The sequence below is a fragment of the Equus quagga genome, chromosome 1 (assembly GCF_021613505.1).
Source record: "Equus quagga isolate Etosha38 chromosome 1, UCLA_HA_Equagga_1.0, whole genome shotgun sequence".
NCBI lineage: Eukaryota > Metazoa > Chordata > Mammalia > Perissodactyla > Equidae > Equus > Equus quagga.
Genome location: NC_060267.1, coordinates 14557172 through 14582370, shown reverse-complemented (window position 1 = coordinate 14582370; position 25199 = coordinate 14557172). Strand labels below are relative to the sequence as shown.

Below are 25199 nucleotides of genomic sequence, written 5' to 3'. Positions count from 1 at the left end.
ATTCTCCTATAAGTGAGTGCTAGTCACACGCCAAAGGTCAGATGTTTTGTGATTAAGTTCTTATAGTTGTGAGCAAAGAAGCAGCCCCCTAAGGTGATAAAATAAGGTTTTTCAAGAATGATAGATGTTAGCCTATCTCATCCCTTTAGCTATTTTAAAAACACAAAGTAACTACTTTCTATTTTATTCTCTTGTTGAGCTGTATTCAAGCAGCTAATTCTTTGCAATGAGACTCACATTCTCGCTTGTTTTTCCTAAACTAGGTAGGAATTGTGGGTTACGAGCACAGACAGTTTTACTCTGTCATCACCCAAACAAATGAAATCAAAAGGGTTTTATACGTTCCAGTAATAAGACTATTTTTAAATTAAGTTGTTGTGAAGTGTTGATTGATAAACATAAGTGACCAGAATTACAAGCATAATGCATGTTTTTTCCCCTCCTTAATATATTACCACCCTCTCCAAAAGAAATGGTCTTGTTTTTCACTTAAGATCACACAGCTAGAAGCAGAAATACTATTGTACTGTGGCTTATCTTGAACCTGTTTTTAGAGATTGGAACTAAATAAACAGAGAGCTCTGCTTCATTAGGAGAGAATCCTGTTTTGCGTAAAACACTGGAAGGAGGCATTCCACACGAGCCCACTCCCTCTTATCTGCTCCTTACCAACAATGCTAGAGAGATCATTTTTGGAATTGTCAGTATGCTTCATCCAAGTCCCTATCTATACCAGATCCCAAATCCCACCCAATGCCAGACAGTTTTAAAACCAAACCAAACCTGAAAATAACGAAACAAAAAAGAAAACAAAAATAATCCAAACAAACAAAACACTGGTCTGGGGAGATTAAGAAGCCTCCTTGTAAGGGGCGACGAACTGTTAGGATAGTCAGAGACTGGGGTGTTTCAGAAATCTATCTTGTTATATACACATTCCAGGGCAGTCAACAGAGCCCTCACACATTCAAGCTTTGCAGTTTAATCAAATTTCACACACAAGTGGAAAATCGCTCTCTTCTCCACAGGTACACTGGTTCCTCCCCTCCATCCAACCTTCACTCCAACCTAGTCTGACAGTAGTACAATTTCTAGCTGGGATGTGGGAGAGAGAAAAGAAGCAAAGGAAACCTACCCTAGGTTGGAAACATTCAGGGAGCAAGATGTACTAAAGATTCTAAACAAGAATGGGGTATTTTGCTATGTAAATGCTATCAACATCTTGGAGATTCTGGATAAACAGATGCACTGATCAGAAAAGGCCATTCCTATAAATGCTAAAAAGAATTTGGTCCATGTGTGTCAGAGAACACAAATACACAGTTTCTTTTTCCAACCCAAGTTTCTAGCCTGCTTCAGTTGGATCCTTTAGGATAACTTTAAATGATGATGTTTCACTAATGTGGAATGGGATGTGATTTCTGATCTTGGGGCTGCAAGTATTTAACCAAACTATCAAGCTATCTACATCAATGGTTTATTTGAAACAGTTCTTCTGAGTATGAAGGTTCTTTCTTGCATCAAATGAGTGAGGACTCTAAGGGGGGGAGAAAAAAAGGTACTTGTCAGTTTGAAAGTCACAGGCAGTTTATCTTTCTATAATTAGATTAGGAGGAAAAAAAATGAAGAACTCACTGGTAGCAGGAAGAAGCAAGAGTCTTCCAGGGTCTGGCATCTGCAAGGAAACAGGGAAAAAAAAAAAAAAAAAAAAGAGTTCTTAGTTCCTTTCAATGACAAAAGCACCAACTACAACTGACAAAGGGCCACACGACCACAAGTCAATTAAAACCTCTCGGTCCGCTGGAGAAATCTGCTGCTGTTAGTGGCAGAACACCACGTGACTTCTGGCCTTTGGCTCTTCAGTGCCACTCAGCACACAGAAACTGATTAATTGAATTAAAAACATTCTACCGAGAGATCAATGTACATTTCTTGTGTCAACAGTTTCACAAGTGAGGAGAAAATCAGAATTGACTATCCAGGTAATTGACTCCTCCAGACAATTCTGGATAAATTCCAATTAACTTACATTGATCTTTTTCTCTTCTTATATACTCTACCTCATTAATTCAAGATTTTTGGAGCTGTTATAATGTATGCTAGGGGAACAAAAATATGATATTATCTGCTTTTGAGACACCTATCCAGTAAAAACTGAGCTGTTGATAAAAACAAATGGTATAAAGCATATTAAGAGAAAGGTGAACAAATTCTTTTCATGTATGTGCATTCAAAAAAATCTCCACCCACCCTTAAGTCCCTTAAGGGAGTAAGTCATGTCTTCTATTTTTTTTGTATCCTTCCAAAGAAACTAGAGAATTCTGCAACAACAGGCATTCAAAAAAATGACGCTTTGTTTTTATTAAGAAGATAAGGAGGTCTGTGGCTGTTTAAGGATTCTTACCTAACCTAGGATCTTTTTCCTGTTCCTCAAGGGTTATACAGAAAAACAAATTTTCAGCGTGTAAAGAATTTAACAGTATTGGGGCTGGCCCCGTGGCATAGTGGTTAAGTTCGCACGCTCTGCTTCGGCAGCCCAGGGTTTCACCGGTTTGGATCCTGGGCGCAGACCTGGCACTGCTCGTCAGGCCGTGTTGAGGCATCATCCCACGTGCCACAACTACAAAGACCCACAACTAAAATATACAACTATGTGCTGGGGGGATTTGGGGAGAAAAAGCAATTAAAAAAAAAAAAAGCTTGGCAACAGTTGTTACCTCAGGTGCCAATCTTAAAAAAAAAAAAGAATTTAACAGCAAAGAGTTAAGCTCCAAAGGAGAGAAGTGTCTAGTCTTAAGTGCAGAGAACTAAGTTTCTCCTAGACTTTCACCTTAGAGTAGCCATTTTCACTAGGTAGCTATCTATACTGTATGAGCACCAAGCATGCTGTGCAGTGTGTCAGAGAAGGATTCAAAGTTCACCATTTATCCAGGTCTGTGTGTACTTTCCTGACACACCCCAGTGCCGTTGCCTCTCTTTCCCTTCTGGGGCAAAATCCAATTTTCTGGCTTCCAGATTTATTTAACAATTTGATGTCAGAACCTACTAAGAAAAATGGCAGTATCTAGAAGCAACTGATAAATATTATGGTCCATAGCTAAGGAGTGTTTACTTTTAGAATCTCCTTTCTGCTTTTCACCAGAAGAAACATGTTTTGGTACAAAATGAACCCTAAGTCACAGAAGATCCATCTGCTTCACTGTCCAGAGAAAGTGAATGGACCGGAAGGCAACAGGGCAATTACTCATTCATTCAATAAACATTCACTGCAGGCCTACTATCTGCAAGGCAGTGCGGATATAATCCCAGTCCCAGCCTAATAATATCCCTTTTTCCAGGAGCAATGTGGCTGGGACACCACAGCCAACACAGCATTTGAAGCATCAAACTTGGCTCTGCTATGGGTACATATGGTAAACCTTAAGGAAGGGCTTCACCTGTGAAAAGTAAAAGATTTTGGTCTCTTCATATGGCTTGTGTGAGGTTCTGCTAAATCAAATATTCAGATAAGATCAACAGTACAAGGCTCTTAGAGACCCAAAACTTTTTAAGTGCTCATTAAAAAGAGGATGAAGTTTTTGATGAGTGTTAAACTGTACTGAATTGCAGAGCAGTGAAGCACAGCTGTCTGATTAATCTCAGTCCATTAAAGAGGCGTGAGAGATCTAGAATGCAACTTTGATAAAAAAAAAAAAAAAAAAGGAAAAAGGCAATGTGCACTAATGCTAGGGAAAGCAACTTGGCATCTTAACAGAATTCTAATTTAACCAGTAAATGCCTAGTCATTAGCTTGTGAAGCCATAAAAGAGGCTATATACTTAAAAAACACAGGCACACACAAAGCTTTAATTTGGTACCATAATCTAAAAGAAAATTGGACCCAAATTGCTTTATGTCCAGTTAAATCTTGCTACCATCTGAAGAGACAGTGAAATAAAACTGAAACACTTACTTGATGAGATAGATATTCAGTTACTGTGCATTTCCATCTATGGAGTAGAAATATTTCAAAATAAATACACCATGTCAATTGAAATTCACTCCATCCTCTATTCTTACTAAACACAAAGGAGTTATTCCTGGGGTATACTAAATTACAACATAAAAGTAGAATTTAAAATTAGTATTGAATTCTACTCAAGAGCATGGGAAAAGAAAACAGTCCTTTACCTATCAAGCCTTTTGGCATACGATTTGGTGATCTCATTTTTTGGGAAATGCAAGTATCCAAAAGGAAATGTTTTAAAGGGAATCCTCTAGCCACCTAAAAATTAGCTCAAACAGTAGCAAAGAGAGAAATCAAGGTAATTTGAATTTGGGGGTGACATTAGGAAAAGAAAGTTTGTATTAAATAAAAATCACAATATCTTGAGTATTTCCTATATGAGAATTCCTTTACCAGGGCGGTATGATATGAATTTAGTAGCTGTTCACTCAGCATGGCCTCTGATATCTAGGGAAGATATGTGAATACCATTCTTATGCTGGATCTTATGACTTATTAATTTCATTTTGTCTCTATCCATTTCCTTTTAGGTCCCTGAAATCCAACTTCTAATCCCAATTCCTTATTGATATTATGCTTTGAAAGTCAGGGATGACTTTCTTCTAGTCAAAAGCAATAGCCTTTTTATTAGTCCCTAAATTTCCCGATGGTATTTCATGTCAGTGGTCAACCATCTTGAAAATATTCTTTTGGCTTCTGTGATCCTGAACTTTCCTGTTCATAATTTCCTGCTACTAACCAGAGCCAGGACTAGGGTGAAGTGAGTGAGGTGCTTAGGGTGCAAAACTTCAGGAGACACTCACTCTCAGGGTTACATGAGTGCAAGGTGTTCAGATTGAACATGGTGTTGAATCATCAAAATCAATGGTATTTAGCACAATGAAAAGAGTAAAAGCACTTTGCCTCTATTTCACTTACTGTTTTTCCATGGCAGAACATATGGCAGAGACTTGGGAACGCGCATGCCTGAAGCCAGGTTGCTCTTATGTTCCATAACTATGTTGCTTGCAGGGCTGCAAAAAGAAAGACAGATTGACTATGTCAGCATATCTGTATTCTTCAGGCAGGCACATATAAGACAATCAAAATGTGTTTTTCCTAATTTGGAGGAAAACAACAACCTACATTCTGAAATGTAAACACATTTCCATCAAAACAGTCTTGCAATCAGAATGATTACCACTTCTCTGGAAAGCTCTCTGTTCAGTACAGGCATTATGATGGGTCTAACCATTTTCATTTTCCAGAAATTGAGATAAACAGCAATGCCATCTACTGTTCAGTTGTATGACAGGCTCATCAACTCACTCAATAAATGTAAGAGACAAAATAAAATGCCAAGACAACCAAACCAAAGGTAACAAATCTTATAGAACTGAGGTAAAATTACAATTGTGCGAATGCAATTCATCGTTAAGGATTTCTATCTCAGTGCACACACAAAATAAGGTACATTTACTAACTGACTTCAGGAACTAAGACATAAAAATTGATAAGCATTCTATCTGGGGAAAAAAATAAAGTCTAGCATTTCATTCCTTCATTTTCTAACCCAGAAATATTCTCGTTTGGGTTTGAAACTTGATCTTCTAAGGTGTGAAGATTTCTCATCTTCAAAGATGAGAGAAATCTTATAGATTTAAACTAGATACAAAATCAGTAGGAAGAAGATGTACATTTTTTTCCCTACCCAACAGGTACTCTGGATTGCCCACTATCAAATCAAGAACCTTTTTTTTTTAGAGAAAGATTAGCCCTGAGCCAACATCTGTTGCCAATCCTCCTCTTTTTGCTGAGGAAGACTGGCCCTGAGCTAACATCCGTGCCCATCTTCCTCTACTTTATACGTGGGACGCCTACAACAGTATGGTGCCATGTCTGCACCCGGGATCTGAACCAGCGAACCCCGGGCTGCTAAAGTGGAACGTGCGCACTTAACCGCTGCGCCACTGGGCTGGCCCCCAAATCAAGAACTTTTTTTTTTTTTTTAAAGATTTTATTTTTTTCCTTTTTCTCCCCAAAGCCCCCCGGTACATAGTTCTATATTCTTTGCTGTGGGTCCTTCTAGTTGTGGCATGTGGGACGCTGCCTCAGCGTGGTTTGATGAGCAGTGCCATGTCCGCGCCCAGGATTCGAACCAACAAAACACTGGGCCGCTTGCAGCGGAGCACGCGAACTTAACCACTTGGCCACGGGGCCAGCCCCATCAAATCAAGAACTTTTAAGATTACTTTTACCTTAGACACTAGATACCTAGAGTAAAAATCATCCATGTGGTATAGCTGGAGAATTTTTTCAAAGCATTAAAATAATGTGAACCTAACAAAAAACCCAACTAAGACATAAGAATGCCTGGCGCCACTGTCTCCCTTCTAGACTATAAGCTAGCATTTTTGTGTTCCCACAGTGGTTAACACAAAGCATGTGATCTTTTTATGAATCAAGGAATAAATAAGGAAAAAAACCCACCAAAACAATATCTAGACTAAGTTACCACCAAGTAACATCATCAAGAAAAGAGGCCAATTCATGCTTTGCTGGCTTCTTTTGGTAACACAGCACTTTGATTTTGGGAGGCGGTGCTGGGAACGAGACCTGTTCCTTTACCTGTTGTTGCCACAGTAGTTGGTTGTACCCCAGACAAATGGGGTGCTGGTCTGTTCCCACAAATCTGCCAAAGCAAAACATAGTTTGTGTTACTACTAGGTAAGACACTTGTTCGTGCTAGTTGAATTTGTAAGACAGGAAGTAATACATCCAAGTTTAGAGAAGTAAAAATTGATCAAGTACCTGCCTAAGTGACACAGTAGCAGGAATTTAATTGAAGGATATAAACACAAGCAACATAAATAATAATAAACATGTCTAGTAACAACCGAACACAGATGGTCCAACACAATTTATGGAAAAAAACAGATATAAGAAGTGCTTTTACCAATCAAGAGAGATAGGTTGTTCCATGTGTCTGCACAACAATACAAATGTGCTCATTTTGGGGCCCAATAAAAATAAGGCGTTTTGAACAATGTATTTGTTCATAGAAAAGGAAAATCTTCCTTTTGTCTAAAGCAAATGACTTGAGATTTAGACATTGTGAGGAAAAAGATGTAGAGGCCCTTCACCTTTATCCCAGTCTTCATCACAAGGAGGGCACTGCCATGTACTCTCAGCCAGAGTCTCTTGTCCAAGGTTCCTGGTTTGGTTGACTACAAGAGAGATTCTGACGTAAGAAGGGGACATTGCCGAGTTACATTTAAAGGGGTTAGTGGCTTAAAAGTTTGCACGGTAGCCTAATGGGTCTTTGTTTCTGAAAAATGGATGGTATGAAAGCTAAACAGAGAGGTCTTATCTCCTTGCTGACAGAAGACAAGAAATAGAAGCAGAAATAAAGATGTTTACCACGTCTATGGCAATAAAAGGATTTTTATTGTTGATGAATTATTAGTAAAATGAATCAGGTTGTTCAGAAGAGAAAGTAGTCTGACAAACACAACCTGACAACATCTGCCGGTGAGATAAAAATCTGAGAGGCCGGCCCCAAGGCTGACTGGTTAAGTTCATGTGCTCCGCTTCCGCAGCCCAGGGTTCCCTGGTTTGGATCCTGGGCGTGGACCTACGCATCACTCATCAAGCCATGCTGTGGCGGCATCCTACACAGAACTAGAATGACCTACAACTAGGATATACAACTACATACTTGGGCTTTGGGGACAAAACAAAAGAGGAAGATCGGCAACAGATGTTAGCTTAGGGCCAATCTTTCTCACCAAAAAGTGAAAAAAAAACCCAACCCCAAAAACCCACAAAACTCAAAGGCAGAAAAATATTGTTCTTCTGAAATGATGAAAGTCAAAAATCAAGGTGACAATGTAGCATAATGCAAATGTGAAGGAGCTAAACCTTAGGACTGAAACATTTTAGCTAGTCAGTCAGTCATACCAACATCTTGCTCAATACAACTTTTGTCATCACAGCTCGAGATATGATGACTGATTTCGGCCCGAGGAACCTGGTGGCGAGCATTGAAGGGACAAGTAGCCAATTTGTTTGCAACATCAGGATGATTCTGTGGAACGAAAATTAAGAAGTCTGTCAGTTCTTTGGATCTCTTAAAGTCCAAAGGAGGCAGCTCAGCCTTACTCTATAAATGGCTTCTCTAAAATCTCTTAATAACTTGTGGCTTCACTATAGTAGGTAAACTCATAGTAGAAAATTAAGAGGGATTATTTATCACTCATACAGACCATATAGACATTACTTCAAAATCATCAAAATGTTAAGTCTGTTTATTGTGACTGTAGAGACTGACAACAGATATTTTGGTGACATTGGCTTATATGGAAGTAAACAGTGAATTTAGGATTGGGTATTGGAACCATATCTTCTCCCCCCGTTTATTTCTCAGGGTTATAAGACTCAGGTAATGGTAGAGCTCTCTGGATGTCTTTGAAAGCTGGTATTCAGGATGAACAGTAACATTAAAGCCCACTCTTAGTCTGCACTGCAGTAGTGGCCCTGCTATTGTAAAACAATGAGTGCTAGAAAATAGCTGTGGGAAGGGAGCCTCAGAAGAGGCAAACCAATGATTTTTCAGATTAACACAGGAATGTTTATTTACAGTAATGATGCCTGAAATGAGGCTCTGAACAATTTGACCTTTATTTCACTAAGGAAAAGCCAAAATGATAGAGTCTACTTTGCTGACCAAGATCGTATTTTAAAACAAAACAAGAAAACAAAGTGTTGAATATCACCTACACCCTATGGTAAATATACCTGTAGTTAAGAAATTTATTTATTAGAAGAAGCAACAGATATATCACAAATGATACCCAAATAAAAACAATGTGAAGTGGGGAGAAGGCTGGAAAGAAATAGAGGATGGAGAAAATTGGGAGGGCAGTCATCTCCACAATTTTCATAAGGGATGTCAGGCATTCCAACGCAAAAATTTTGTGGCCCAAGATTGAGAGCATTAAAACAGGGGAGTCATGACAATGTCTTTCTACTGCCTGGCTCCTTTCCCAACCTTTATCCTTGGATATTTGAGAGGCTAGGGGAGAAAGTTGTGGTGGCATCTGCTGGTCCGTACTGTCCAGGTTCAACCTTAAGGGATCCTTGCTCTAGGGATTACAGAGAGCTAGAGAAATAATCAACAATGGCATTATAATTGTGTCTCCAGGACTGCAAAAGAAACACCCGTTAAAGGACGTTAATGCATACATGAATTGTATGCAGTTTGGATTAAATACCAAAATTGTTCTCCAAGCATAAATCCTGGCAGAACTCTGACCTCTGTATCTGACGTGTATTCTAACAAACCTTTCAAAGCACCTCAATGAATATACCGGCATTAAAGGAGTTTACATCAGCAAAGTGTAGAGAGTGATCAGAGAAAAAAACTCTGATGAGTTGTTTTTTTTCCCCCAAAGATGCTGTTGAAACCTGGAGAAAGTTACTTCTAGGAATAATCTTTTCTTGGGCTAACTGTTCAACTTCTCTAAAATTTATAAACAAAAAAATCAGAAGTGTACCATAGCACTCAATCCTTAATAGGATAATAAAAACAGCAAATTCACAAGTCAAGAGGGATTTCTCATTGCTAGCAAAAATTAGTGTTTCCTTTGTTTTATGAAGGGTGGGAAGACTCCAGAGAAGCTGTTTATAAAGTGCCAAAACAAGAAAAAACTTATTTACCCAAGAAATAAACTCCTTTCTATAAATGTTATTATTTAACACAAAGATAGAGTCCCAAAACAATTCTGGCATTCAATTAAAACATTTATGCTGAAATTATTTGATATTTACAAAATTTAGCTTTTTAAAAGAACTCAGGAGGGCATTACAGGGCAAATTGTGAAAATAATACCCTACCTTTCTGCACTTGACAAGATGATAAGGAAATCTGCAGGCCCTGATCTGGTGGTTTTTATCATAGGGGCATTGCAATAGCTTTTCAGGGTCCAGGGAATCGACTGAAAGAGAGAAAAACAGGATAACTATAAAGCTTAACAGGCCAAGGTAAAATTACAGTATTCCAGGTACACTGGAATTTTCAACAGAATCTATAAGAATAGAACAAGGCAATTTAACAACTTGGAATTTTTTAAAAAGGGTGACCAAACATTTGAAAATGAAAATGTAACTCTGAAAAGACAAAACTGTGCTATTATTGAACCTTAATAAGTCCAGCAAAACCAGCAATCATGGGATGGGGTCTTAGTTCATATTTGGTCGTACACGAACATTGTTTTTTTTTTTAAGATTTTATTTTTTTCCTTTTTCTCCCCAAAGCCCCCCAGTACATAGTTGTATATTCTTCGTTGTGGGTCCTTCTAGCTGTGGCATGTGGGATGCTGCCTCAGCGTGGTTTGATGAGCAGTGCCATGTCCGCGCCCAGGATTCGAACCAACGAAACACTGGGCCGCTTGCAGTGGAGCGTGCGAACTTAACCACTCAGCCACGGGGCCAGCCCCACGTTGTTCTTTTTATTGTTGGTTATACTTACTATAAAACAAAAAGTTAAATGAAGTGACAGCCTCTTTCTCTTTTGTAAAAGTGATAATTCAGGGTCATTCCAATCTCTAGCTGGTCCAACCAGAGATTCCCAATCAGTATGCTGAAGTCTGGAATGGATGGTGTGCCAATAAACTGATATGAGGGTCCACTGCACTCATGTGCTCCCTATCCTCTACTAGTCCTAGAGAAAGTTGAGGGTAGTTAATCCTCTTCACCAATATCCCTGTCTACTAGTATGCCATGACATGAAAAAAGTTGGTAAGTACTGCTCTATACCACTATATGTTCTATGAAAGCTTGAGAAACATTAGTTGATAGATGATTTCTTTCTCATCTGTCTGCTTTAACTTACTACTGTTAAGTAGTTCCTGATCTTGGTTACTCTAGGCACCTCTCAAATGAAACCAATTATCTTTGTCAGATAGGTGGTTTTACTTTCCATATTTTGGAACACAGATGAGAAAAAGGAGAACTCTTTAATCTAGTGATCAAATCAGCCAGATTAAAAAATAGAATAATCTGCAAAAACAGAACCTCCTAAGATTAAGACAACTACAGGCACATGGAGCTGCTATGTGAAAGAAAGCCCTAACCTATATCATGCTACTTAAAACTACTCTTAGAAGACTATACTTTCAGGGATCATTTCCATAGTTCGCTACTAGAGGAGTTTCTCTGAACATGTAAAACTACCCTTAGGCTTTACAAGATGCCCAGGCTGAGCCCCAAATTTTAACAAGCCTGGTTAAGCAAGGGAAATTAAACAGTTAAGCACATTCTGAGTATATTATGAGGACAAGAGGTAACCTAATAAAATGCTGTTGCCACCGCTGAAGGCTATGACGAAAGTGAAATAAGATAAACAATTCACATTTGATAAGAAGCTTATAAACCAAGAGACTGCTATGAAAATCAGAAGCCAGTGGGAAATTGAAACAGACAGTTTCACTGAAAGAGCGGTAAACATGGAATAAATTGCTAACCACGATCGTGATGCAAATGAGCCAGAAAGGTGACTTGAAGGACAGAATGACTAGGAAGGAGAAAAGTCCTAGAGGACAGGCAGGCTTGTTATGCCAACCAGGCTCATCCTGATCAGCAATTTTTTCACACTCCTAAAGCTTCAGGACATGCAGACGGAGTTTACAGATGAAATTCTTATTAGTTTCCCTGCATTTAATCCATCTCATCACTAACAAATGTTAGGCCATGTCAGCAGCTGACAGACTGGACGTATCTTATGATTCATACACATTATACTGCCCGTACAGTGGCATACATCAGAGTTGATAATGGTAGCTTCCTACCAGAATGCTTCATTTCTTGGTCTCTGGTAACACAGGTCAGCTCTAAAGTGACTTTCTCGATTTAAAAAATTTTACTTTATTTTTAATTAAAAAATTAATGGCGACAAAATATCTAACAAAATCTACCATCTTAACCATTTTTAAATGTATAGTTCAGTAGTGTTAAGTATATTCACATTGTTGTGCAGCCAATCTCCAGAACTTTTTCACCTTGCAAAACTGAAACTCTATACCCATAAAACAACTCCTCTGCCTAACCCACGGCAAGCACTACTCTAGTTTTCATTTCTATGAGTTTGACTATTCTAGAGATGGGACTTCATGTAAGCGAAATCATCCAGCATTTGTCTGTGAGGGACTTATTTCACTCAGCATAACGTCCTCAGGCTTCATCCATATCGTAGCATGTGACAGGATCTGCTGTATCTGTTTTGCTATTTGCTTTTTGTTTCCTTAACACATCTTGGAGCTCCTTCTATGTCAGTACACACAAGGAATATTTAATTGCTGCATATGGATGTACCATCGATTCTTAATCAGTCCCGTTGCTGATGGACAGTTAGGTTGTTTCCAGTGTTTTACTACTATACACAATGCCCTGACTACCAACCTCATGTATACTGCTCTGTGCACTGTATCAGTATTTCTCTCGGGCAGATGCTTAAGAGTGCTGCACTGAAGTATATGTGCATTTAAAGTTGTAATAATTACTATCAAATTACTCAGCAAAAATGCTGTCTGGCTTTCTGGGAATACAACTTAATTTGGAAAACAAAGCAGCCCGTTGACACGCTTCCTCCCGAATAGACTCAGTTATTCCTCACACTCAGATGGGGCCTAGAAGCCATGGTGCAAAATGGAGGAAACTTCATGAAAATAAGGAACTAGACTTGACAAAAGTGTGATCAGCTAAGAGGTAGAGCCCAAAGACAGAAGCTGGAGACCTCGAGGAATCTCTCAGATTAAGGTTAGAGTGTTAGGTCAATTTGGGAAAAAGGTCAAGTATTTTCTAAAGCAGAGTTTCTCAAACTTTACCATGATCCCCAGGTGTTAAATCACTTGGGGAATGTGTTAAAATGCAGATTCTGATTCAGTAGGTCTGAGATGGGGCCTGAGAGTGTGCATTTCTAACACACTCCCAGGTGATATTTTCCTAAGAAAAAAATTATAGCTGAAAAAAGTAACTAAAGAATGAGGGACATAAAGGGGACACGTTACTTTCCAATTTAATAGAGCGTAGTAAGTTTTCAAGAATAAATATAAATCTGTCTCACATGGGAATTTCAGATTTTAATAAAAATATTTTTTAAAAATTAAACAAATAGGGGAGGGAGCCCTAAAGAAGATCAAGGAAGCATCAGCCTTCAAGATCAATGATTCTCAAGCGTGGTCCTCAGATCAGCAGCATCACCTGGGGACATGTTAGAAATGCACATTCTTGGGTCCCAGACCTCCTAATCAGAAATTCTGCAGGTGGGGTCTAGCAACCTGTGTTTTAACAAGCCCCCCAGGTGATTCTGGTGCATACTAAAGTTTGAAAACCTCTGTTGGAGATATTTAATAAAAACTACTTCCATGTAGTTTCTACATGTTGGTGATAAAGATTCTGTTGGACTCTTCCTTGAAGGTAGAATGGGACTAAAATATCCTTTAGTTGGAACTTTTTATTTTTAGATTGGCAACAGCTGTTAGCTCAGGTGCCAATCTTTTTTTTTTTCTCTTCTTCTTATCCTCCTCCCCAAATCCCCCCAGTACATAGCTGTATATTCTAGTTGTGAGTGCCTCTGGCTATGCTATGTAGGACGCTGTCTCAGCATGGCCTGATGAGTGATGCCATGTCCGTGCCCAGGATCCGAACCAGCAAAACTCTGGGCTGCCAAAGCAGAATGTGTGAACTTAACCACTCGGTCACGGGGCCAGAACTTATCAAGCATAAAGAGATTCTGAACAAGACAGCAAAGTGGGAAACAAAGCAGACCCTGTCGACAAGTTTCATCCACTCATTGACTCAGATGTTCCTCAAACTTGATCAGGGCCTTGTGGTATCAAGTAGGGCACAACATATAAACAACATATAAGACTCCGGTTCTGACTCTGTCCCTAACTATGTAACCTTCTATTTTCTCAGTTGTAAAATCTGAGTGTTAAATGAAATGATTTTTCAGGTCTCTCTTGGTTCTACACTTGTATGATTCTAGGTGCTGGCTCCCTTTTGACTTCTTGGGCCATCTAAGGTTCCTGGATCACTTGAGAAATAAGAATCCTTCCCGGGACTTCTTTAATCCTAAAAACTCAACGTGCATCACCATCATTATGTATTCCATATTATCCCTCAAAAGAGAAAGAAAACAGAGGTTACTATCTCTGTGTCATTAACAGGAGATAGTGAAGTCCTGAAGAACTAAAAAGGCTTCATTAAAAAAAATATAGTTTAACACAGGTGTTCCAACTGCTTTTTCAAAGTTTGATGACTTCTCATACCTATTACATTTCAAGAGTCTTATTTCAAATTTGGGCACTTCTATACATTACTATCACATCGATCTTCTCAGCAGTTTAGGGAGAGATGTGAATCTTTCCCAACACACTAAAAGTCTTGTCAGACATATAAAACTATATTAAGTAATTTAACTTATTTTTTAAAAGCAACAAGAAGCACATACTGTAAGTTTTTTCCATGTTGGAAATGAAGAAGCTGAATCCAAGTGCTGGAAAAAAACAAACAAACAGTGGTTCAGGGAATCGGAAACAAAATGTACCAAAAAGTAGCCCTAAGAAGTGGAGTCAAACTGGAATTGACGCTAACCAAGTTAAATACAAGAAACACTTAGCCTCTCCTCCCCCAAATATTTCCTCCCCTTTAAAGCATTCTTCACTACTTCGAAGCATTTTAACATCATTGCCTAATTCACAGTCTTGGAATAAATTCTAGGGCTCACAAATAGTTAAGAAAAACCAAATATGACTACTAATTTAAACCGCATTCAAGGGACAAGATGTCAGTCTATTTTAAGCGCCATTACAACAGCCTGTTTACCATCTATTAGGGTGTGATGCTAATTAACGTTAGTGGGGGCAAGACCACAACAATACTGTTATTTACACTTCAGGATAAACACAGGAATAGGGCACTATTTTAAAGCTCTCCTCTCAAGTTCTGAAAAATACAGGACAGGCAGGCTGCCAGCCTTACTCTCCCCTGGGATCTGGAAATGCTGGAAGCCTATGTCAGACAGTATACACTTAATCCGTTCAATAAGCCCAGAGACATTCTAGTTTACCATGACTTTTCTTCAACATAATCAGGAAGTTCCAGTGATGCTTCACCTCCCCTCTCCCTCCAACCTCCTTTGCTAAAATAGGGAGAGTTGGTTATTTAAGTGTCTCCAGTTAATACTCATTCCCTCTATGCATTGAGGGAAAACTTCCGAATGTTAGGATTTAAGAAACTGTCCATTTTACGGATAAAACAGTCGTGAAAGAACAAGTCTGTACCAGATACGTGGACGATTAAAAGACAAGAAAAGTTTTTGTAGTTTGAATCCTCTTCTCCTAGAGATCCCGCCTATTGAACACTGTGATTAAACAAACTTGTCATTATGGGAAAGAATTAAAATTTATATAAAACCATCCCCATAGGAAATTTCTGAAAATTGGCTAGATTTACAGCTCTTGTCTCTAGAGCAAGCTCTCCTTTGGCCCCTCATACAATTCCACAGTCCTTCCCCCCATTCTATGACATAAGCAGCCTTGGAACCTATGATAGGAAATCAGTGATCAGCCGGAACTCCACTTTGGCAATTTGCTGCAGAGCCCACTTGTTAACAACGATCTTTAGTGAAACTGTCATAAAAAACATTTTCCACGTCTGGATTAAGAAAGTCTGATCTTCCTTTTGACGTGTTTTACTTATACCCAGTTACTTGATACTTTTTCAATAAAAAGAAAAGAGGTTTGGAGGGAGGAACCAAGTATTATGTCCCTTGATTTTAAGGCATTTAGAGGAGTGATCAGCGCCAGATTCAGCATCTTGTACGAAGCCGCCTTATCCTTTGGGGCCAAAAAGATTAATTACGGTAGATTAGGCGCGTTGGAATCCAGAGCCTCATCCCTCAGCCGTGTCCATTTAAGGGTCTTCCACAGCAACCTGTCAGCAGGTGATTCTTTACCTTTTCCCTAGTACCGGGGCGCGGTGAGACGGACAAACTACACGAAGCGGTCAAGTCTGGGGGCTAGACGTAGTCTGAAGCAACTGGTTAAACTCTTAACAGAGCTGGGGGCTCAGTAAAACAATCGTTTTTCTTCCTTTAAACAAAACAATCAGAGTAGATTTCAGCAAAGGGACTAAACAGGAGAGGATGGGAAGGTGGCTAATTTAACAGTACGTAGACAAAGGGGGCAGGGAGGCCCTCGCGGGGACGAAGCGGTGGCGGAACCACCGGTAGGCAAACAAGAGGCGCTGGGAACTCACGAGGCCGAAGGCCATCAGCAGAGAAGGGAAAAGAGAAGATACTAGGTGGTGAAGGTACCCCAGGGCACTAAACGGGGGCTGTTGGGAGGCCCCAACCCATGGCCGGTCCCCTCTCCTACCTCAGTCAGACGAGCTCTCCCGGCGGCAGCCTTCGCCCGACATCCGGGCCCTAGCAACGCTCACTTCCGGCCCCCGACGCGCGAGGGGGCGGGGCCCCCACTTCCTGTCACGGAGGTCCAGCTTCTGGCCAGAACGTGGGGTTGGGGCTTCGCCGTGCGTCTTCTGGGCTCTCCCTTCTCGGATCTTCGTCGTCCCTGAGCCCGTCTTCTTTTAGCCCGTCCTCCTCTGGCTCCCAGAACGCTAGTGGCCGCCTTGCGTGGGTGGAACTCGCTGTGCATTCCCTGGGCTTTGTGGCGGCCATGTTAGGGAAGGAGAACGGTTGCTCAGAAATGGGCCCTCGAGCGGGGAATGGGGCTGGATAGAGAGCCGGTGCTGGTTGGAAGGAAACCTTGTTTGTGGAAGTTGTCCACGTCGAAGGGTCTTCTGGATTTTGAGGGGAGGGAGGAGGAAAATTGTAAAGGAGATTGGGCAGAACAGTGAAAAAAAAAAAAAAACCCCAAAACATCAAGGACAGGAATGTGGTTGGTTTTGTGTAGCACACGTTGTAGAATCTCAAAACTCGAAAGTCAGTAATAGTACCTGAGAACGCGTGGTGGAATGGATGCCCTAGCTGGAGTAAAGGGAGTTTTAGAGTTGAGGTGAGATCTCAACATAAAGAGTTGGAGCGATAAAGAGGGCCTGAAAGTTACACCTTGATAGTGGAAAAACAAACATATATTGTTAGCCCTTGTTCTGGGAACTGTGAGACCAAAAAAAAAAAAGTGTAAGCAGTGGTTCTTGTCCTCAAGGTGCTTAGGAAAACAGGTCCCAAAGTGGATGAAAGGTTAAGTGGAAGTACGTCAGGTGCCAAAACGTGGTGGAGACTGTAAATTCATATAAGGAAGAAATCAGTGGGGCCCAAAGTGACCTGGGAAGGCTTTATGGAGAAAAGGGACTTGTGGCCTTTGAAGGTTAGACAGAAAAAAAGGAAGGTGTTGACACTACAGGTACATCTGGCAATACTATTTTTCAGAACCAAGAAGTAAAAGATGTGATATGACAAGTTTTTGTATTGTCTAAGGTGCAGGAGGCAGTCTGGGAGATCAGTCTGGGTGCTGAGATATTGGGGTTTTTAGAAGATATCAGTGGTTTATAGAGCCTAAATATGATTTCGGAGAACTTATCCTGACAGCAAGAATTGAATGTGGCTTAATGAAGAGGATCATGGGAGTGGGACATTTTATTTTTATGTGAATAATTTGTAAACATAAATTGTTCTCAGGTTGTTTTTTTTAAAAAAATTATCAGCCCTTGGGCTGAAGAGAATGTGCTTCACAGCTTTTGGTTCATATTAAGACCCTAAAAAGAAATGTGTTGATGGAAGCCGGGCCCAAGCCATTCTTGTTGTAGGCTAATGGTTCTTACTCTTGTCTGCACGTTAGAATCATCTGGGGAGCTTTTAAGGCATACTTTGCCAAATTCCCATCCCAGACCAATTAATCAGAAAGGGCTGGGCATAGTTATTTTTAAAAAGCTACCCAGATCATTTTAATGTGCAGTCAGGGTTGAGAGCCACTGACCTAGGCACTGTTTTGAATTTACAAGAGCTATTTTTTCACCTGGGTGGCCTGGATGATTCCTCTGAAGGGGGAGCAAGCTGTTAAAGGGCTTCTTGAAAGATAATTGCTAGGAATGAAAGCTTCATTGCAAGTTTAGCACAAAGCGTTTTAGAAAAAGCTGCTGTTTTGGCAAATCAGTTTCAGATTGTTGGGAATATCTTACACAAAGTAATCTTTATGAAATCCTAAACCTCTGAATTTATCACAACATCATTCTTGCAGATTGGTGGAGCCAGTGTGATTTGAAGCGAAATGTAATTTTTCATGTTTTAAATTGCAGTAATCTGGTGAAATTGTTGACACTGTGACTGTGACCCTTAAGTACTTTTCAGTCAGATACCTGCAGATTGAAATTTCTGAGGGAGAAACAGCTAAGGGCTTGAGAGGATGGGGAGTGGGTACCAAACCAGAATCCAAAATCAGGCTTCACTGCATTCAGTAATACCTTGTCAGGGTGACAGGAGCCCCAGCTGATAAAGCTATTCCATTTAGCATCAGTGAACAAGCCTACCAACTTTCAAAAAAAACAAACAAAAAATCTAACCTGTCTTTCAGTGGAGATTTTAAAATAAAAATGCACCACACATCTACTCTTTTTATTCTTAAATGCTTTTTTCATTTCTTTCCAACCCAGAAAGTTCTGCTTTATCTGAGATCCCTGCTGAGCTTTCTTTCAGACTGGTTTCTCAGCCAGGTGGAATGTATTTGAAAAGGAAAAAAAAAAACAATAAGAGACCAAGGCCTTTACACAGGGTCATTCTAGGAGCTAGCTGGGATTAATGCCCTAACCTAAATCTGATCCTTGCTGCTTGTATGTGTGGATTTGCTAGCATTTATCCCTAAATTATGGATTATATATTTAAAGTTAATAATTATTAGTTAAAAATACAGTCTGTGGACTAATGAGTAAAAAGACAAATCTGTGCTCTAGTGATTGAAAAAAAGATCTGTTAGTAAATGGGTTTTTATCAGCTTTTAGGATTGAAGGAAATCCAGTAGTCCTTGAGATTCTTTAAAGACTTTTAAGTGTTTCAGAAAGCTCATAAAACAAACTTTTGCCCATCAGAAGACTAAAATATTAAATTTCTTTGTTTTTGGCTTGAATTTTGTCAACTGAGTCCTGGTTCTCTCATCTAATTATGATTTCTGATTGGTAGTTAAGTGTATACTTAAAAATAGGAAAATTATTTGATAAATGCAGTTGCAAAATATTTCAAAATTAGAGATCTATGGGGAAACATAATAGATGTGCTTGTTGGTGAGGATAGATTGGGAATTAGGGCTTTACAGGAGGCTGATAACTTGGGGCTGGTTACAATTTTACAGGCGAAGTAGCAGAGAGAGGTGCTCCCACCAGGAGGCCAATGAAAATACATTTATGTTTAAAGAGGAGTCTAATGGGAGTTGGCCAAAAATAGCCAACATCCAGCTACAGGATGAATAAAAAAAATCAGTGGTGATTTTTTTTGGTCTATACTTTAAATTCATTCTGTGTCCTGATATGTAGATGTTGTATATCCATGTAATCCACATTGTGTGTAATAGTTACCAGTGTACTTGAGAAATCTATTCTCTATCTTTTTCCTTGACTTCTAGGTAGTTTCTTTCCCCAGGACTCAGCAACAAAAAGCCCCTCACACCCTTTCTGGTGCTGGCATCTAAGACGTAAATTTTAAGTCAAAGTTTGTAAACCATTTTTAGTATTACTTTGGTAAGGCGTAATGAACAGATAGGTAAGGAAATGGAAACTTCTTAAAAGTTTGTCAAAAAGACGGTAGAATGGCAGAATTATGCTAAGGAAATTTTACCTACTAAAAACTGTGTAAAGGACTAGTTTTGCACAGAACAGTTCTAAAATTCCAGTACTGCCATTCTTCTGATCTGTTATTTTGAGGAATGTCAAATATTTAAACCCAAGCGTTCTTTTCTCTGTGAAGCCTTCTTCTAACCTCTGCTAGGGATTAAGTTGTTACATCTTCTTGTGGCCTCCTCCCAGCCCCCTTCCCTCCCAGCGTTTAAACAGTGTGTCACACTAGTGGTTCTCAAAGTGTGGTCCCCAGTCCATCAGCATCACTTGGGTACTTGAGAAAATGCAAATTCTTGGGCCTACCACAGACCTACTGAATCAGAAACTCAGGGGTGAGATGCCCTACAATCTGTGTTTTAACAAACTCTCGAAGTGATTTGGATACCCACTAAAGTTTGAGACCTGTTGCCTTAACACTACAGTTGTCAACATTGTTCTCTTATGATGGACTATCGCCACTATAGTTCCTTACATGGTGCTGCAAATGTTATAGATACTTATTTGATTTGAGAGCACAGGTATATTTTGTCAGAAGCTGCAGCAACTGTGAGACATCATCTATCTTGTGAGAAAATATGTGAGAAGAGACTAAAATATTTGAGGTTTTTTTCTTTCCCTTTTTTATACCGCAGCTGCTTGGAAAGCCTGCGCAAAAAGGCCCATAAAGTATGGACCAACAATAGGATAAAGATGTGGAAGCAATGAGATACAGTTTGGTACGTATCTAGGACATGAGTAATGGACCTTAGCAATTTTTTCCCCCCACGGTTCATACTGTCAGTGTAAGGGTGGAAACCCTAAAACATGATTTTAGGAAAGAAACTTTACAGCTGAGAAGTCTTATTACTGTTACATAAATAAAATTGCTTTGATAGGACTTTTTGGTGAAAATGAGTGAACCTGGCTACCAAGGTTTATGAAAGGTTGACTTATTCAATATAAATATTTAGCCCAGACTACTGAGTCTCTTTTTACTCCATCATGTCTATTAAGTACAGATTATCCACATTCCACAACTTTGATTTTCTTTGTGCGCACAGGACTAGTACATAGTCAATATCATGCTTCTGCTAAAGCATCTTATAATTTAATAATAAATCAGAGTGAAAGGGGAGTAAATGGAGACGTAAGCCACCTGTTATGGCAGCATGGGGGAATAGTTAGGACTTGGGGAATGTAGGCAGGCTTTGAGGCAATTACTTTTAAACTTTCCTTTTTTTTGTTTTTAAAGAGTGGCACCTGAGCAGACAGCTGCTGCCAATCTTTTAATTTTCCTTCTTCTCCCCAAAGCTCCCCAGTACATAGTTGTATATTCTAGTTGTAGGTCCTTCTGGTTGTGCTGTGTGGGACGCCGCCTCAGCATGGCCTGATGAGCAGTGCCATGTCCACGCCCAGGATCCGAACCAGTGAAACCCTAGGCCACCAAAGCGGAGCATGAGGACTTAACCACTTGGCCACAGGGCCTGCTCCAAACTTTCCTTTTTTTTTTTTAAAGTATTTTCCCATAAATTTGGTCTTTTTGAAGCTTTGACCAAATGTTGTGTTAGAAGGCAAGAAAGTGATGTTTTAGTTTCCATTGTGCCTTCTTCCAAGGGGCTCAAAACTTCTTAAATCGAGATTTGAGTAGATCTGGCTCCCATATTTGGAATGACACAACTGCGAAATAAGTGATGTTTTATCCCTTAAGATTTGAGTGGCCGACTTGGTTTGTCTGGTTGTCCCAGGATAATTATTGTTCTCCCTTTCATGCTCAAGTGTTTCCTGGTTTGGAGGAAAAATTATATGGTCCCTAATTAAGACTGCATGGCCTTTTAGGGGAAGATTCTATATATCTTAAAACACGATAAAGGAATATATCTTTATTTTGGGGGGCCATTTTTCCTAGGAAACATTGTTTTCATATAGTCTGGTGTTATACCAAAGTGTAATTTAAAAAATTCAAAATATGTGTAAGGCCTTAGTCCAGAGATATAAGTAAATCTTGTTTATATTATGTAAATCTAGAGAAAGTCAACAGCCCCCTTTGTACAAAGTATACTAGAATGGGCTAGATACTAAATGTCTAGTGTTCCTCCCTTCTATTTTCTGTTTTAACTGAAGAACAAAGGTCATTTAAAAAGGATCTAGAAAATACTTAGGTAGGGATAAGACTCCTAAGAGCAGAAAATGTTCATCTAACTACAACTTCTACTTTTAATTGTAAGTCTAAATATACCTGAACTACTCAGTTAGCTAGCAAAACCCAAAGTCTTTTTTTTAAAAGGGTTAGCTAGCTGCAATAAAAAAAATTACAGCTGAAGAGGAACTAACTTTGGCCTGCTATAAATTGGGTCATAGTTCATTTTAAGCACCAAATATTTGCACATCTACTAGATACACAGCACCAGGCTGGTGCTGTAGCAAACATGGAGCAGCACGTGATTCTGACTTGTCTCATGAAGGGGTGTGGTTGAGGTTGGAGACAGGGTTGATTTAAATGAGGTGAGGATTAAGAATTGGACTTAGAAAAAAGCTTTGAATGGTTGAAGGGTAGGGGGTGACATTTTAAAATGAACAGAGTGAAAAAGAATAAGGCATGTTTAAAATGGGAGTAAACCGACTTGTACATAGTTAGGAAGGTAGGTTTGGAGCCATGTTTCAAACTCAGCTTGTCATAAGAACTATATCCTTTAAGCATGGAAGATTTGTGCTGAGAATTAACTGAAGAAGGTTAATATGGTCAGATAGTAAATGACTTGGAGATAGGAGAAAAGAATAAGATAAAGAACCTAGTTAAGGAACAACATTTTAGTCCACATGGTGACTATATTTCCCCTACTAAGGGGAATAAGCAAATAAGCCCTCCAACCTTTTGGTTGACAAATGAGGATATAAAAACAAGGAAGAATAAAAAGCCAAACGAAGCTTGTCATAGGAAAAATATTCTTTATTTAAATAAGTACAAACATTTCAAGATGCCAACAATGACAAGAGTTGTTACCTAAAACTTGACAGTTAAGATTTTCCCAAAGTTTTAGAAAAGACTTAGTAATAAATCTTCCATCTTCTGGCTCTTTAATCCACAACTTCTCTATCAGGTTTTCTGACCTACCGGTAGAAAGAGAACATTGAGATAGTGTCATTTTGATAGCAAGTATTTTTATGGAAGACTTAAGCTTGATGTGTTAGTGGCATTTCAAATAGAATTCTAGACAGCTCTTTCTCCAAAGTCTGATTTAAAGCCATCAGGAATTTCCTTGCATTCTGCTGTTGGGGGAGGAGGACTTAGAATAGAAAATATGTTTATTTTTTAAAGAAAGCTTATATAAGGATCTTTGAAGATTTAGAATACAAGATTAGTGATATTAGTTAAAACTATGTTAATACATTAAAAACTATGTTAATATATGTTAAAACTATGATATTAGTTTAAAAAGTTACTCTACCCTTTCTCCTGGACTTATGGTTGTTAGGAGGTTTATCATCCAAAGTCTCTTTTTTTATGTCTCTTGAGTCACTGTAGGACATGACCAAAAGAGGAATTTTAGTTGAAAACCAGAACTAGAGAATTAGTCTAGATAACTAGTTCTAGGAGATTAAAGTTACTTTATCAAAAATAGTTGATGTAACTAAATGTCAGAATAGGAATTATGGATTTTTTTGCCAGCTTCAGTTTTATGTAGCTCCTTTGCCCCCTCCCTTCCCCGGTGTATGTGGTGGGTAGCTTCATTGATGGCTCCTCTAACTCCTGGATGTGCCCTTCAAGTCTGTTTGGTTGGAGATCCTGATCCGATTGATGTAGGGTATACTAATTCTTTCCCCTTCATAGTTTTAGGAATTGGTTTTTTATTCCTTGAAACTCTTACATGGAATCGAGAACCCTGTGTAATTAAGTCCTTGATGGATTAAAGTCCTAAGTGGAGCCTTAGAGAAGGAATGGAAGTACTGAGAGCCCACGAATACAGCTCTTTTAAAATTTGTAACGGAAACTTAGGCATTTGCCATGCCTAGGAGTTTGTGGCCATTTCACTTTAAGAGTCCAACTTAAAGGTATTCTGCTCTCTATTCCAATAACTTCTATAAGATGACTTATCTTACCTTTCACAAGCCAGCAGCTTTGGAGTAAATATCTTAAGAACAAATGAAGAATGAAATGTATCATCTAGAAAGAAGGAAAGGAGGAAGAAGTAACAAGTACTAAGCATTTTTTTTTAAAAAGATTTTATTTTTTCCTTTTTCTCCCCAAAGCCCCCTGGTACATAGTTGTATATTCTTCATTGTGGGTCCTTCTAGTTGTGGCATGTGGGGCGCTGCCTCAGCGTGGTTTGATGAGTAGTGCCATGTCCGCACCCAGGATTTGAACCAACGAAACACTGGGCTGCCTGCAGTGGAGCACGCGAACTTAACCACTCGGCCACAGAGCCAGCCCCTAAGCATTTTTATATTGTTGCAGAGAAGCCCAGATGGGAGCAGAGATTTGAGTCTCCCTTCCATAGTTGTTGCTGGGAGGTGGCTGCTCTGCCAGGGACTACATTCCCACCTTCTTACATTTAGGTATGGTCATGTGACTAGTTTTTGCCAATGGAATGTGAGTGGAAGTATTCTCTTCTGGGCTGAGGTGGTTCAGAGGCAGCTGTGCCTTCTCCATTCTTTTTGTGGCAGTTTGGGAAGCCAACTGTGGAAGGTGACTGTCACAAGATGAAAAGAGCCTGTGTTCGTGAATCACCACCTCCGCTGAATACATGTGTTGGGATTATGTACAAGGAAAACTTTTGTTGTATTAAACCATGATATTAACACAGTTTGGACTTAACCTGTTAAAGGAGCTTGCATTGCTCTAAAACATACCTTTTTATTTAATATTAATCTACCTTATAAGATAAATATTCCTTTTATAGATGAGGAAGATGTGTTTGAGAAGTAACTTTCTCTTAAGGCCAGAGCGTATGGTTGAAGCTAGATCTGACTGAATAGCTGGTGAATTCTCTATTGTAACATGTTGCATCCTAGAGAAAGGATGTCACCTGAGATAGGATGAATCCCAACATTTCAGATCACAAGATTCAGTTTGTACCAGTAATTTTTCCTATGGAAAGTGACCAGATATTTGTAAGATAAGAAAAATCTTTTAACTGTTGTAAGTGAATTTAGACTTTTAATTAGACTCCTTTTTACTGGCTTGCCTCTGCAGAGACAGATGAAATTTTCAGATTTACTGTTTTGATTGTTTTGGTGAAGGATTTTGTGGGAGGAGTATGAAGACAATTCTTATTAGCTGTGAAGGATGTAGGGTCCAAGCCTTCATTTAGGACTGTGTTCACTGTTTCGTCATTGCTCACCTACATTCCAGATGTCAGGGTCGGGAATCTGATTGGCAGCATTAGAAGGTTTT

General features: G+C 39.3%; 1 protein-coding gene and 1 pseudogene across 1 annotated transcript; one reads left to right on the top strand and one right to left on the bottom strand.

Annotated features, from left to right (window-relative positions):
- Positions 1-1403: 1403 nt before the first annotated feature.
- GTSF1 (gametocyte specific factor 1) lies at positions 1404-14534 on the bottom strand. Its single transcript, XM_046647686.1, has 9 exons — positions 14496-14534; positions 9881-9981; positions 7946-8072; positions 7129-7212; positions 6614-6677; positions 4925-5019; positions 3953-3989; positions 1636-1675; positions 1404-1537 (listed from the first exon to the last, which is right to left on the bottom strand). Exons 1-7 carry the CDS (start codon positions 14509-14511, stop codon positions 3973-3975), a joined length of 504 nt encoding a protein of 167 aa, XP_046503642.1. The 5' UTR covers positions 14512-14534; the 3' UTR covers positions 1404-1537; positions 1636-1675; positions 3953-3972.
- Positions 11149-11250, top strand: LOC124231430 (uncharacterized; annotated as a pseudogene).
- Positions 14535-25199: the final 10665 nt, after the last annotated feature.

Coding starts and splice junctions, on each gene's coding strand:
- GTSF1 (XM_046647686.1), bottom strand. Junction 7,213..7,945: donor TTGTATTGAGCAAGATGTTG/GTATGACTGACT, acceptor TCTCTCTTGTAG/TCAACCAAACCAGGAACCTT. Junction 6,678..7,128: donor TGATGAAGACTGGGATAAAG/GTGAAGGGCCTC, acceptor TTGCTTTGGCAG/ATTTGTGGGAACAGACCAGC.